Source organism: Solea solea, chromosome 6 (genome assembly GCF_958295425.1).
Source record: "Solea solea chromosome 6, fSolSol10.1, whole genome shotgun sequence".
Taxonomy (NCBI): domain Eukaryota; kingdom Metazoa; phylum Chordata; class Actinopteri; order Pleuronectiformes; family Soleidae; genus Solea; species Solea solea.
Window position 1 is genome coordinate 16,319,418 of NC_081139.1, and position 14,542 is coordinate 16,333,959.

General features: G+C 40.3%; 1 protein-coding gene across 11 annotated transcripts in view; it reads right to left on the bottom strand.

Annotated features, from left to right (window-relative positions):
* The window catches only part of itpr1b (inositol 1,4,5-trisphosphate receptor, type 1b), a 102,053-nt gene that overhangs the window by 12,660 nt on the left and 74,851 nt on the right, over positions 1–14,542 (bottom strand). For 7 of the 11 annotated variants that reach the window (XM_058631221.1, XM_058631213.1, XM_058631220.1 and 4 more), the window contains 8 exons: positions 13,913–14,144; positions 11,367–11,489; positions 6,267–6,442; positions 4,498–4,662; positions 3,808–3,997; positions 3,210–3,290; positions 2,025–2,173; positions 350–515 (listed from right to left, as the gene is read on the bottom strand). In XM_058631221.1, the coding sequence (XP_058487204.1) occupies positions 350–515; positions 2,025–2,173; positions 3,210–3,290; positions 3,808–3,997; positions 4,498–4,662; positions 6,267–6,442; positions 11,367–11,489; positions 13,913–14,144 (1,282 nt within the window). The remainder of the gene's footprint in view (positions 1–349; positions 516–2,024; positions 2,174–3,209; positions 3,291–3,807; positions 3,998–4,497; positions 4,663–6,266; positions 6,443–11,366; positions 11,490–13,912; positions 14,145–14,542) is intronic. The other 4 variants (XM_058631218.1, XM_058631216.1, XM_058631223.1 and 1 more) reach the window with 1 other exon arrangement.

Genomic DNA, 14,542 nt, shown 5'->3' on the forward strand with positions numbered 1-14,542 from the left:
TACAGAGATGAGGGAAGGACGAGTGACCAAGGTCACGAGTCACATTCTCCATAATAATCAACAATAAAATCAGCATTGACTTGGTATACCACATTTATTTTTTACTTCTATGGTCAATATAAATACATAAATTAGACAAGAAAGTAATTTTGTGTTTCACCATTTTGAACAGGACTGTCATGTTATGTCTCAATTCTGGCAGGAGGTTCAGGAAATGTAAGGTAGAATGAATTCTAATGAATGATTGATTGTTTCGAACCAGATTTTCTGTCAGTTGGGACAACTTTCAGAGACAGACCGTTAAAATATCATCATTCAGAACAAGTGTAACTGTGTCAAAAGGTCTCACCGCAAATAAAGCAGGTCGTCTTCAGGATCTCTTCTTTCTTCTGCTTCTCGCTCCTCAGGTCAGCGAAGGTGTCGATGATTACACCAAAGATGAGGTTCAGGACAATAATGATGACCATGAAGAAGAAGAGCAGGTCATAGATCACTCTGGCTGCAAACAGGGGCTCCTGTTAAAGAAAAAGGGAGAAAAACTATGAAAACTAAGGTCACAAGCTGTTACACCTTTTAAAATCTCCACTGTACAGAATTTGACTCCATTACAAGTTCACCTCTCCTTCTTTGGCTTTTAAACACTTACTCATTTACACAATACAATCATAAATAATAGTAGTATTCATCATTTCACACTTTGGTTGAATATTCAGGTTTGATTGGTCAAATGTGATATCCTATAATGAGTAATATTGTATAGAAAACAGGTACAGACTGTCAACAGACCACATATCAACTTGACAAAAAACAAAAGAAAATCAGATTAACAGAGAGTGAAAACAATCATTGGTTGAAACCCTTCTGCCAAAATATGTTTGTATTGGACACAAAACAAAGAATATTTCCTTTACTGTCTTTAATATATTTGGAGAAGAAAACAAAAAAGAAGACAATGTGGGAGGTTTAAAAGAGAGCTGAAGGACAGAGAAACAGCTTGTCTACATTGCAGTTCCAGCACCATAGAACCTGACAGACTCAAATCAATATTTTGCAACACAAGTTGCTGTGTACATTTTTTTTTCACAATTATAACCCATTCACTGCACATTATACTACTTAGTTAACATAAACAAACCCCAAAGAAAATCATTAAAATTCTTCTTAATCCATCATTTGACCTGTTAAATGCAACAATTCATTGTTAAAATATTACGTTTTACTTAAAACCCTTATATTAACATTTCCAATTTTCTCTAAGGGGCAAAAGTTCTGTTGATGTAAACAGGAAGCATACCCATGTGATTATTGTGCTGTTATTGAAATAACACAGTGGAATGGCTCACAATGCACTGACAGGGAACTATCCCATTCTACAGAAGTCACCATTGTGTGTCAAGCACAACAGCAAACAGTGTAGAGAATTCACATGAATGCTAATCTGGCTGAGGTTTACATAAATCTCATGAGTCATGCCCTGGTTCTGTGGGTCAAACTGCAAACCTCCACATTCTGTGGTTGAATCTAAGCTCACCCTCATCCTGGATCAGTGCCATTAATGCTTGTTTTCTGTTTGGAGTTAAGAAAGTCCTCTGTGTAAACCCTTTGACCGAGCAGCACGGATCATATCTTCCTGGAGCTGAGAGCCACTTCAGACAAACTGATGCCTTCACTGCACTCGGTACAAAGCAGCTCATTCTTCTGAGATGGAACTGGCTGACAATTTTTTTCCTTTTTTTAATGGGTCTAATGTGTACTTTTGAAGGCTTAAGGGCTCCTCTCACATGTTCATTAAACAAAAATGTCTCTAACTGAGCTTCTATCTTTATCTATGTGGTAGGGAGAATGACGTGTATTTCATTTTGTTGAGGAGAGATTGGTAATATGAATAAAACAGTTTAATAATCAAACTGATACATGACCACACCAAATTGACTTTTTTTGGACATGGAGTGACACTGACTTCCATGTTACTTGGAATTTAAACTGTGGGTGTGATTTTTTTTTCAAAGTCATTGCATTCTTACCTCCTTAGACGGCTTCCGCAGGACATCCCCAACACCTCCTCCACTCCTGAGGCCGTGACTCAATACTGTCACAATGCACATGAGCAAAGAGTCACATGCTCGCTCCTTGTCCTCGATGACCACCGCTGATGGCTGGACCACAACGGAACCTATAGAGACGAACCAAAACTGTCAGACAGTCACTTCCTGTATGGTGCACTAGTGCAGGTCTGGGCACCGAAATCATCATGCCAGAAGGTTCACATACAGTTTCTCAACAATCTCAACATAATAGTGATCCAACGTTGATAAATGAGGTGGCTGCAAACAATCAGCATTCAAATACCACGTCCCTTTACAGCATATTCATGGCTCAGGGGCTACGCCCCCAGAGTTTACTGCATAGAGAAATGTGATTTTTCAGGGGACACATATATTGGGTCACCAAATAAATTAGTAGAATTATTTTCTAGCCCTTTTAAGATTCATTCAATCACACATTAATACGATGAAGTTACGATTCATTTAACAAATAGACATCTCTTGAAAAAGACTTTTCAAGTTTACCTTTTTAAATTTATTTTCGATGAAACAGTGGACATAGTCAGAAACTTTACATGATGCACAAATTTGGGAAATTGGGACCAATATAAGTAACCAGCCTGATGGTGATGGATAGGGAAGCCCAGATAAGGTCAGGAATGGTCGGCTGATCAGTTTTTAGTTGGCAAACTTTCTTTGGAGAGTTTTCCCATCAAGGTCACTCAGTTTGCAAGAACTCACCATTTGCAGTGCAAAGCCCTCTGGGACATTTACTGGTTGGACTCCTTGACCTACATTAATCTGATGGCTATTAATCCTTGACCTTTTGATGCCAGGCACCTACATCAGCTCATTCACCTGAGACACACATGAAGCCTAAACCCCTGCCGTTTCACTCAGCTCCCTAAAAGCCGCGAGTTGGACCAGCCATCACTAATCCCATGACCAACCGACTCAGCAGGACGACTCTTGTCCGCCTGAGTCAGACGTCTGGGAGGACGCAAAGACCCTTAAAAACTCACACCCTTAAGCATGCATAAAACAGAGCCAGACACAGTGGGAATTTCTCGAGACATGTATCAACATGCGGATTCAAACTTGAAAGAACCCAATGACCCCAGTCACCCAACTTCCACACACACTCACACATACACACATGCTTACCCTCCACCACAGTGTCTGAACAGTTTTCTCTCTGACACCCTCCACCAGAGAAGAACTCTCCCACCATACTGGCTCCATGCTCTGTTTGATTGGAAAGAAAAAACACAAACAGTGAATAACCAGTCTGCACGTTTTATGCATCTCCTAACTATGAAATAGGCTTTCCTCTCTAGTGGTGGGAGATGCTGCCAGTGGAGTCCCACAGGGTTCTAATTCGGGTCCCCTCTTTTTCTCTATTTACATAAATCATGCGCAAGTTTAACAACTTGTAATTGCTATGTGGAAGACACCCAATCATATGTCCATGTTAAAGCCTGGTACCACTGGTGTGTCATGTGTTATGTCCTGGCTAACCAAAGCAAAAGACTGGATGCATAAACATTTTCTGAAACTGAATGACTACAAAACAGAGGTTGTTGTAATAACTCATAGTCCCAACGCCTCTGGAGGTGACCAAATTATTACATTTTATTTGTGGGGTGTGTGTGTGTGCAGCAGGAAAACAACACATGTTTCTCGACTGTCTAGATCAAGACAGGACAAGTTCTTTATGTCCATTCTGGTAAGGGATTGAGAGGAGAGCGGAGTGTCACAGTACCTAGTGTTTTGTTGGGTATTCTGTCGACAGCCAAAATGAAATCGTCTTTGAAGAAGATGTAGCCCACGATGGAGAAGAGGTAGACAAGGATGAGAGCCAGCACTGCTGTCAGGACAATGGAGCGGCCATTGCGGGTCACACTTTTAATCACGTTCAGCAGAGTCTCTTCTCGGTAAACCAGATCAAAGAGCTGAAAAGACGCGTGTATAGCATGTGTTAAGATACACAGACATGGAAGAGAGAGTAGTATAATGGGTACAAATGTCAGCATGAGTGTAAAGAAAGTTTTTTAATTAAAATTGTTCTTTTTTAAGAACACAAAAGGCATCTAATTCCCATTTTTATATCGTCTTTCTCATGGGTTACAGTGCCAACTGACAACAACATGCACACTGTACCTTCCTCATTTCTATTAAAGACACTAGTGATATGCATACATATTAAAGGTATAGTCACAGCCATCGACACTGACAGCCATGAGGAGATGTAAGGAGCTCAGGACAGAGAGCTCATTACAAAACATTAGTATTCGAACAACCTGCAATTTTAACCATCTCTCTAGCAATCCTGCCTACTGCAACTTCAACAAGTTGGGTTAGTGGTCATCCATGTATGAATGACCATACATTTGTATGCAAAAGTGTATAAAAACAAAGCATGACTGTATGGTTTGTGTTAGTGTCCACATACTAGCAAGCTGTAAAAGAAGACATGGACAAAGACCCCCAGGGTGCAGATAATCAGGTAGAGCAGGTGGTACAGGAACTCCACATCCAGGATCATGGCTATGTAGCCACGTGTGAAGGTTCCTCGGTTTCCAACGAAGCTCATCAGGAAGATGACCTTATTACATAACTGGAGAAAAATGGAAAATTATGTTCAATGTGAGAAAATCACTAGTCATATTAATAGTTGTACTTTTGTCACTGGTTAAGAAAAGAGAACGCCCTTTAGTCATTCATCTAAAAATAAACTGATGTGGTTGACCACCAGTGTGGTCTGGAATCTCCCAGGCTTATGTGTCAACACTTTGTATGTATTAGCAGCTGAAATGATACCTCATCGGCTATAAACCAGTGTGTACAGGATTTTAAAATGGTTCTAGGGCTAAAATATTACCATTTATTTAGCTAGCTGGAGGACAACGATATTATTATTTATATTATATGTCAGGGTGGGGAAATATCATTAAATACCAGTGGTGTATCTCTCTTCTTTGGAGGATGATTAAATATCTAGATATGTGAGCGATGATATGATTCAGGGAAGGTACTTTTTATTATGGAACGATTTGATATGATTCAATACGTTTCAGTGCATTCTATCACTGCTTACTATCAAACAGATATTACATAAAAGTTTTTTTTCTGCAGTTTTGAGTACATGAATCATTTCAGCACTCCCAACCTGTCATTGTGCTTCTATCTGACACACCTATGCCCATAATATTAAAATAAAACGTGTTCTCATTTTGTCATGCTCAAGCATTTTGTCGCCGTCTTCTGGTTATCTAGGTCCGGGTTGCAGGGGCAGCAGCCTTAGCAAGGAAGCCCAGACCGCCCTCTCCCCAGACCGCCCTCTCCCCAGCCACTCCTGCCATCTCCTCGGGGGGATCCCAAGGCGTTCCCAGGCCAGCTGAGAGATACAATCCCTCAGGCATCCTGGGTCCGCCTCAAGGTCTCCTCCTGGAAGGACATGCCTGACAAACACCTCCCCGGGGAGGTGGCCAGGAGGAATCCTAACCAGATTCCCAAACTACCTCAGCTGGCTCCTCTCGACATGGAGGAGCAGCGGCTCTAAACTGAACCCCTCCCGGATGTCTGAGCTCCTCACCCTATCTCTAAGGCTGAAGGAAACTCTTTTTCAGCCGCCTGTATTCACGATCTCATTCTTTCAGTCATTACCCAAAGCTCATGACATTCGGAGAGTGTTTGAGCGTAGATCGACTGCGCTTCGCCTTCTGGCTTAGCTCCCTTTTCGTCACGACAGACCAGCTGAGTGTCCTCATCATTCCGGAAAGCTGCCCTGATCTGTTTCAAGCATTTCATCCAATACATTGAGTCTTGCGAGCATAGTGAGCCTCACCAGAGTCTTTCATGGGCAAAGCAACTTTTATGAGCTTTCAAAGTCTTGCAGTGAGTCTCGGAGACACTAATACGAGATTTTGTAGTGAGGTAGTAGCATCATAGCAGTTTATCACGTATCAATGTATTTGTATCTTTTAAAATTACAGAGTCATATCAGTTGTGATTCTGTGAGACTTCATTTCAGCATCAGAGACAATGTCGGCAGTCTTTATGAAGGTGAATGCTTAATTTGACACTGGCCGACACAACTACCAGGAGACGCTATGTTCTGGACTCTGTCGGTCATGTACCATGAAGTCCAATGTTCATTTAATGTGTGCCTCTTTCATGGGCATTGTGGAGTATATGGATGCAACACTGATGCACACTCACATTAAAACCCCCCAACAGTAGCAAAGTGGGCTCCAGGCCCACAGAGAAGATCAAGCGCAGGATGGTGGAGGCAATGAGTGCCCGGATGCCATGAGGCTGAGGTAAAATGATGACTATAGCCAGAGACACCAGCATGGCCATCCACAGCAGGGCAGACAGATGTGGCTCCAGTGTACCTATAAAGGAGCTCATGTTAGGCAGGATTCATTTAATCAGTGACACAGCAAACCATCAGTTACTCTGTTTTTATCAGTGACTAAGTCAGTCACTCAGGGGTGAGACTCACTACGGCTTGACAAACTTTCCAAAGATTATTCACTTAGTCAGTGCTAATATTATTCATTTGAGTCAACACATTAGTGCATGTATCGCGTTTGACAGACTGCTCAGGATTTCTTTTCTCTGAGGCACCAAGAGAACCCATTTGGAATGGCTCCTCTATGCCACATGCTCCGAGGCCTCGTTCCTCTCGCCTCTCCACACTCAGGTCACATGACAGTCACTCATTTTTATAAAGCCCAGCTGTTTAAAAATTATCTTGGCTCCATTTGAATTCATCAGGGATGGTCACTGCATCGTAACCAGCTGCTGGGTACACGGACTTGGCAGTGATCCCAGACACAGCAGCACAGAGGACACACACACACCTACAGCCTAAGATCATTCATCTCTGTTTACTCTGAAGGTACGAGAAGATAGAGGAACTGACCTTATTATTATTATTTTTAATTTTTTTGTATTTTAGCACTTATTCACTTTCTGTGAAGCACTTTGGTTGCGGCTCAGTCGTTTGTATATGTGCTATAAAAATAAATTTGACTTGACTTTATAATTCTGTTGTTCTGTTCATCAACATAGAGGTGTGCAGCCTGTAGTTATTTAAGGGTGTTCCCAACCACAGTCTCTCCTCAAATAAACCTCCCAGAGGTTACAATGGATATATACAGTACATGCACTCTAGTTCTGTTCACCAATTAGGGTACATGTGAATCCAAGGCTGCTGGATCCAGATTAAGACCTGATATTATTATTATGATATTATTATTTGAATTAGTCTTTGCTGTTGTAGTAGTTGTTCAAGTGGTCATGGCAGTAGCAGTAATGGTGGAAGAAATAATTCTAATAGTCATATTAATGATCTCAGCATAATTATTATAGGTGCTGCTGTCAAACCTGCTGCTATTATTTACATTTTATTTGTTTATTTAAGCACCATAACCCCTTGGTACTGTATATTTTTTGTTATATGAATGATCTTCCATGTTTCTCTTCCTTCCTCCTTTTTCTTTGCTACATTTGACTCATCTCTGTCCTCTCACGTTTGTTAATTGTAAATGTACACAATAGGCTGGCGAATAAATGTGATTAAAATCCCCTCCCTTGTGTGTAAGTCCTGTTAATTCTGCAAACCACGCATTTAAGCTACAAAAGTGTCATTGTCAAAGTTGCAATAAATAACAGTCCCCTGGAGTCGTTTATTCAAACAGTTGGCTTGAATATTAACAGGAGATGTTTGAGCTCGTATGAACCCTGTTCACATTGTGACATTAATTATTCACTGTTGCGCAAACTAAACTGTGGATAAGTTGTTTTGTTTTTCACTTGATGACTGGTTTCAACATCACTTCTCCCATCCTGCACTGATTGGCCTGACCTGACATGAAATGCTAAGCTCTCACAAGACCTTTGACACGAGAAACCACATGGAGTTTCAAGAGCTAAGCTAACGACCTCTTTCTTTTTCTTTTTTTTTGTCTCCTCTACACCACTGTGAGGAAGTTCAAACAAAAGAGACCTCGCCATTTGACCCCAGGCAGAACAATTGAAAGTTTATGCGAATCACAATGTGTGTCTTCTCTCTGCTTCTCTGCACTGGAACAATGGAGGCCTTAATGGCGACTGCTTTTCACATCCTCACAAATACTGCCCTCAAGGAGAAGTGCGGAAAAATGAAACAAATAGGGGACAGAAAAAAACTAACTGAAAACTGACACCGTCTATGTAAACACGGTCACTTTTTCCCACTGTCATGCAGGAATTCCTACCAGAAACCTCGACATCTCCCTGTGAATCAGTTTCTGCTGATCTCTGATGTGACCATGTGACCTAGTTTCTCCAATTTAAATCTCTAAATATAAGTCACATGACAGAACCTGAATGACCAAAGGTTAATAGGCTGTGGGCAGCAAGGTGAAACGTGTTGACCCACACAAAGAAGCTAAATCAGCCTCTGTTTTTTTCCAGGTAAAAACATCAACACTTTTATTTTCACTGACAACAAGGTTTTCTGTTTGTTTGCTTTTATGTGCTTTTTACATACTTAACTATAGTTTATAAAAAGTGGTATGTATATATATATATATATATAGTATATATATGTATATATCGTTGACTACATATATATATATATGTAGTCAACGATATATATATATATATATATATATATATATATATACATGTGTATAAGACTGTACAAAAACTGTTCTGAACGTATGAAGACATTTTATTTTAGAAGGAATCACATGTGATCCCATTAAAGAAGTTATTACAGACTACATTTAATCTGAATCTACATTTCGTTATATTATCTGAAAGGCGTTTCAAGGGCACTTTTGTGGGCCCATAAAAAAATCGAGCTTTTGGCAGCGTGCCATGGTGGCATGGAGCCTCATTACAAGCTGACAACAGAATTCAAAGGACTTCTCACAAATTTGTAATTGCAATGCACCAATTTCTAGTCCACAATGAATGCGAACACAATAGCCAAAACTGTGTGCCAGCATGTCAGTGCCAGAATAGCAGTATTCCTCGTGTCACACTCAGAAACTTGTAATTAATACTAATTATTAATAATGATGGCAAACAGCTCCTATTTCCTTTGTTGACTGAGAAAGGAACATGAGAGAAAGAGGAAAAAGTATCATAATATCTGACAGGACCTGTAGTTTCAGTGTTAAAATAAATGGAGCAGTCTTTAAAATTGTTAACAATATTTCCGTTATTGAATAAGGCTATGTGTAGTCAACGATTGCCTTTGTCGTCCACCATCTCGCCCTGTTTCCACCAAGTGGTGCAGTTCGGTTCGGTATGATACGTTGCGCAATTATGCACATCTTCACAGACAAAAGTTGTCAAAAGTACCTGTTACGACCAGACCTTGGGGTAAACCTGATTGCAACATAAATGAGTGACAACCCCTAACAAGCAACCAGCAACATGTTAAACCACTTTAAAGGTTCACCGAAAAACAAGCATGAGATGTCTGCTGGCAGTCTGGCTGTGAGTGGTTCAACGGAAGTCCACTGCATGATCTGGAACAAGAGAACGAGGATTCAAGGCTGTTTGTGTTGCCATGAAGAAAGAACACAGAACAGCTGGGGCCTCTGTTGTTTCCCTTTGTTGACTGTTCTTTGTATGCTCTTCCTCCTCATTGAATTTGTTAAAGAACTACACGTGTTGTGCTGGTATACTGAAAGATTGGCACAACCAACGGTGTCTGGCCGACGCACAGTGTGGTGCAAATGCAAGCTAGATCTGGTTCACCGTTCCAAACTGGACCACAGTGAGGCGAAAAGCACTGCAACACTTGGTTAAAAGTGGAGGTGTCTATTAGAAAATCTCTATCAACAATGGCCATATTGGCACAAACACACAACAATGAAAAGAACAAATTAAGAGCAAATCCATTTTTACTCTCTGTGACGTTGCTGTAGTTTAAGATCCAGATAGGATTACATTCTCATGTCACCTTCACCTCTGGTGAGGGAGGTGTGAGGCTACACCCAAACCACAAAGACAGGAGCACAAAATGTTCTTTTGAGACTAGTGCAACACTAATGATACATCTTACCGTGTGTGTGATCTGATCACATGCCAGCTACAATAAATACACAAGTGTATGATTGCAGGTGCTGGAATGTAAATACTCGAGTCACGTCAAGCGATGATCGGGGACAATATGTCTTATAGGAAAACAATTGAGATGAGTCAGTTGTCAATTAAAAAGTGCTCGTGTTGCTCATGGTTACCTTGAGGGTTAAAACAGGTGACATGAGGCAGATGTGAAGTGTGGTTGTATGTTACTATGCTCAGAAATGGCTTCTTGCCCTTAGTAACACGGGGTTCCCACTCCTTGGTTCATCAAATTCAAGGACTTTTCAAAACCAATTCCCTCAAATTCAATGGCTGAATGTGCTGACACAGCTCAAGATGGCAGGGCAACGTGTAACCTGGGTGAAAAGATGGCTGCCAGCAGGGACACAGATTTTTCCTGTCAGTTGACTGAATAAATGCTTATTGCAACTGGACACATCATGTGTCTGTAGAAGTGCCAGTAGAGTTTTGGTGATTACTCAGAATTCCACGTGGGGGCCATAGACTTGGTTGAAGACTTTTGCACAGAAAAGTGCCAAACGTCGCTGAAGAGCTATGGCCATTTACTGTGGAACATTGGTGTGGCTGCCACAACATTGCATTTAATTTGTTTTTTTTATGAAGACAATTTTGGGGTTTACTCATTATTATTAGCACAGAGAAATATGACCGGGAGAGAAAGAAGGGTTGGACTTAGAGAGTCTTGACCAATGACAAAAACATATATAATATAATAATAACATAATATAAACAATTAGAATATAATAATGTCTCAGGTTAATCTGTGCAGGATATATTTGACACTGTCACTAGAAGTTTTTGTTTTGTTTATGTGTTGCAGCTGCACCTGCATCTGGAGGGTGTCACTGAGCAGAGGTGTAGCAGTGTCCTTCCACAACCTGCAATAATGACGTTAATAATGCATGATGACCTAGTTGTTTGTTTGTGTTTTTTTAAAAATGAATCGCTGCCATACAGGTTTTCTGGTTATGTGTGATCGATACAGAATGTACAATATTTCTTCAGCTCCACCCTGGGTGCTTCCTGTACAGCTAATGTTTATGCCACTTGTTCCAACTTCCTACATGGTAATTTGCCAAACCACTATTATTATCCACATAATTAAAACACACACACACACACACACACACAATTCAACAGTGTGTGTCTATGTGTAAAGGAGTTAAAGGGAAGAAGTTTATAATGTGCGGACTGATGGTGACTGACCTCCACGGATGCCCTCCAGCGGGTAGAAGAAGGCCACCAGCAAGTTCATGAGCACTGCCAGGTTGAATGAGATGCTGCTCCAGAATGACATGTTCCTGGAGCACCAGTACAAGATGGGCTGGGCTGTGCATGTGAAGCAAATTGACACACATTACTTAGTGATGCAGAGAGAGCGAGAGTGGGGGAGTAAGCAGGAGGGAGAGTGAGAGACATTGCAGCAGCCTATGCACACAACTGTACATGGACTGTGCTACCAAAACACAATTTATCCAGTTTATCAAACTCCCTCACACAACACTTCAGGTTACACTGACAGAAATAAACACCACATGTGAAACAATGATTTTGTCTTTGTCTTCCAGAAAACCGTCAGCTTCTAGTTAGAATGTTTTCATATGTGGTCTAAAGTTTGCATGTGCTGATTCTCTCCTCTGCAGTTTCAGACTGTCCTTCTAATGAGAGGCAACAATTATGAAGAGCAAGGATTTCTGATAGAAGACATGGTGACAACGGTGTAACAGTAACACTTTACCATAACAATACGGTAATAATTCTGTAATACCAAAATAATATTATTGTAATTCTTTTTTATTACTATGGCAATAGCCAATTTATGGTGTGATAATGAAGGAAAATGTGTGTGGGACATAAAGGAGGATAGTTTCAACTTCATATTATAATATGGTAATTATTAATTTTAAATATCATGTTAACTTATCAATATCAAAAGATATTGCCTGGCTATTACTTTGAAAACAACATAAACAACATAGTATAGAGTGTAATATCACTACAGTGTTACTATTTATTTTTACAAAACTGGGAATTACATTAAAATAAGATGGTATTGCAATGGTATTACCTCCTTATTAATGCATTATTACTACACAATTATCATGTTATTACTTTACTGTGTACGTTACCGGTGAAACTGAAAGTGAAAGTAAGTGTTAACAACAACCACAACTTTCTTTGTCATCCACTACATCACACATAGACATTTGCAGCCTTATGAAGCACATATTGTTAGTCCATGCCATTCTTTTTATAACTTATATTATGCTCTTATGTTACTCAAATAAACTGATACATAGCTTGACATGCTTTCTCCACGTCCATCCGTCCAGGGTTCAGAGGAAAAAGGAGCAGAGTTCTAAGTTCTTTTGTCAAAATGAGATAATGTCCCGTTTGCTGTCAGTTATTTTGCCATTTGTGGGAAACCTGTTACGACTCTTCATTTTTCATAGTTACATTGGTAAAAGGCTATTTAAGTGCTAATTGTTTAATAGCTGGGACTGTTGCTGTCATCATAATTAGCTATTATACTACTGTCAAGTTATAGTCAAGTTTTAAATGAAAGTCAGACAGAGGGTTTATTAAAATGGAATATACTACACATATGTATGTTTCGTAAAAGTGTATAATCGCTTTAACACCGGATGTTTTTGCAAGTCATTTCATCCCAAAATCTCAGGAAGAATGCATCTATTTCTCTTTTACAAAGAAAGGAATTTTGACCGTGAGTAAAAGATTAACAAATACCAAAGACATTATAATAATCTTAATCTAATTTCACTGTACCAGTGTCTGAAGTATATGTGAGGAAGAAGAGGATGATGACAGAGCAAACTATCTTATTGGGAATAAATCTGCCTCCTGAGAAAAGTCTGGAGCTGACTTTGCTATTTGTCTATTTACACCACTGTATTTTAACATTGGCGATAATTACTGTGTTACTGTGTAAGTTTGAGAACCACTGCTCTATACTTCCTGGGCTCAGTGTTTTCTGCTGTTATTTGTTGTTAACGTAGTTGTCCCGTCGTTGTCATGGCGCTGCTAACTAACGCCGTCTTGGCTGTACGTCTCACTTCTAAAACAGATTTTAATCTCAATATGGCTTCCTAGTGAAATAAGGGTTCAATAATTCAAATAAAATCACAAAAAGACGAGAGAAATGTGTAAATGTGTAAACAGTGTGCCTAAAACAAAATAGAATGTTAAAGTCCTCGTCTGCATTACTGTTAGTGATTATTCATCTCGGACCTGAAAGTTTTGTGTGTGGCATGAGTCAGAGTGACAGTTTCGATGTGTCTGACAGTGACAGTGTCTGACATCTGTGTATAGGTGGTTTGTGTTGGCGCCGTGTCTCTCTGTTGCTGTGGTTACTCGTGTCTCAGCAATGACACTTTCAGCATTGCAAACACAACACATGACAGGACACATTCAGTCAGGGGAGACGTTCAACGCTTTGTACATTTCAATTATACAATCAGTCAGTGTGTCCTTTGGTGTACTGTGTGTTATGACTCTTGATCACACTTGCAATGTGGACGGAAAGGTAGGGAAATTTCAATGAAGCTTAATTGAGGGAATTGCCAGATTGACTTGTAGGGACATTTTGTCTCAGCTTCCTGCTCACAAATAATGCCATCACTATTCTACTCTACTCTGTTCCATTCTATTCAAGGACCTGGAGGGATGTACTGGGAAAGTGTGTAAACCAGGAACTAAAAAAAATAAAAAAAGAGTTGAGGAAGTAGACGCACAGGGAACTGTGTTTGTGTTACCAGTAGCCTCTTGAGTACCTCGCAACTTCTTCTGCCATATCATCTCATTGAAGAGATCCTCAGAGCGCAGGAAGAAGTCATTGATCTTGCTGCCCTGCTCGTCCCGCTCCGTGGTGTAATACACACGCAGCTTGGACTCTTGGGTGAGGAACTCGCAGATGTTGGGCACAGGGAACACGATCTGCTCCATGGTGCGATCCAGTCGCACAATCTGGACACAACCACAGCAACAGCCACGAATCACACACACAGTTCCTGTCACCGCTGGCAGCAAATAAACCCCAACACTTTGACCCTGCTTTGTATAGAATAAGGAACAGTGCTTACAGATTAACAACCTTCTACTGTGAAGACCCACCCTTTAATCAAATACATACTGACAACAAGTGGAAATTCACCTGTGTCATCGGGCTCCTATTAGGTGCCAATTAAACTGGCGTCCCCTCATATGTACCATGCTTTATCATCTGTTTTCCACCAAATGGGAACATAATTTACAACATTTACATCACTTGCTATTGAAGAAGACCTGAAACTAGCAATTGAGAGCATTAACTACTCAAGAAAACGTTGACACATGAGAAGTAGACACATTTATCTATAGAGAAT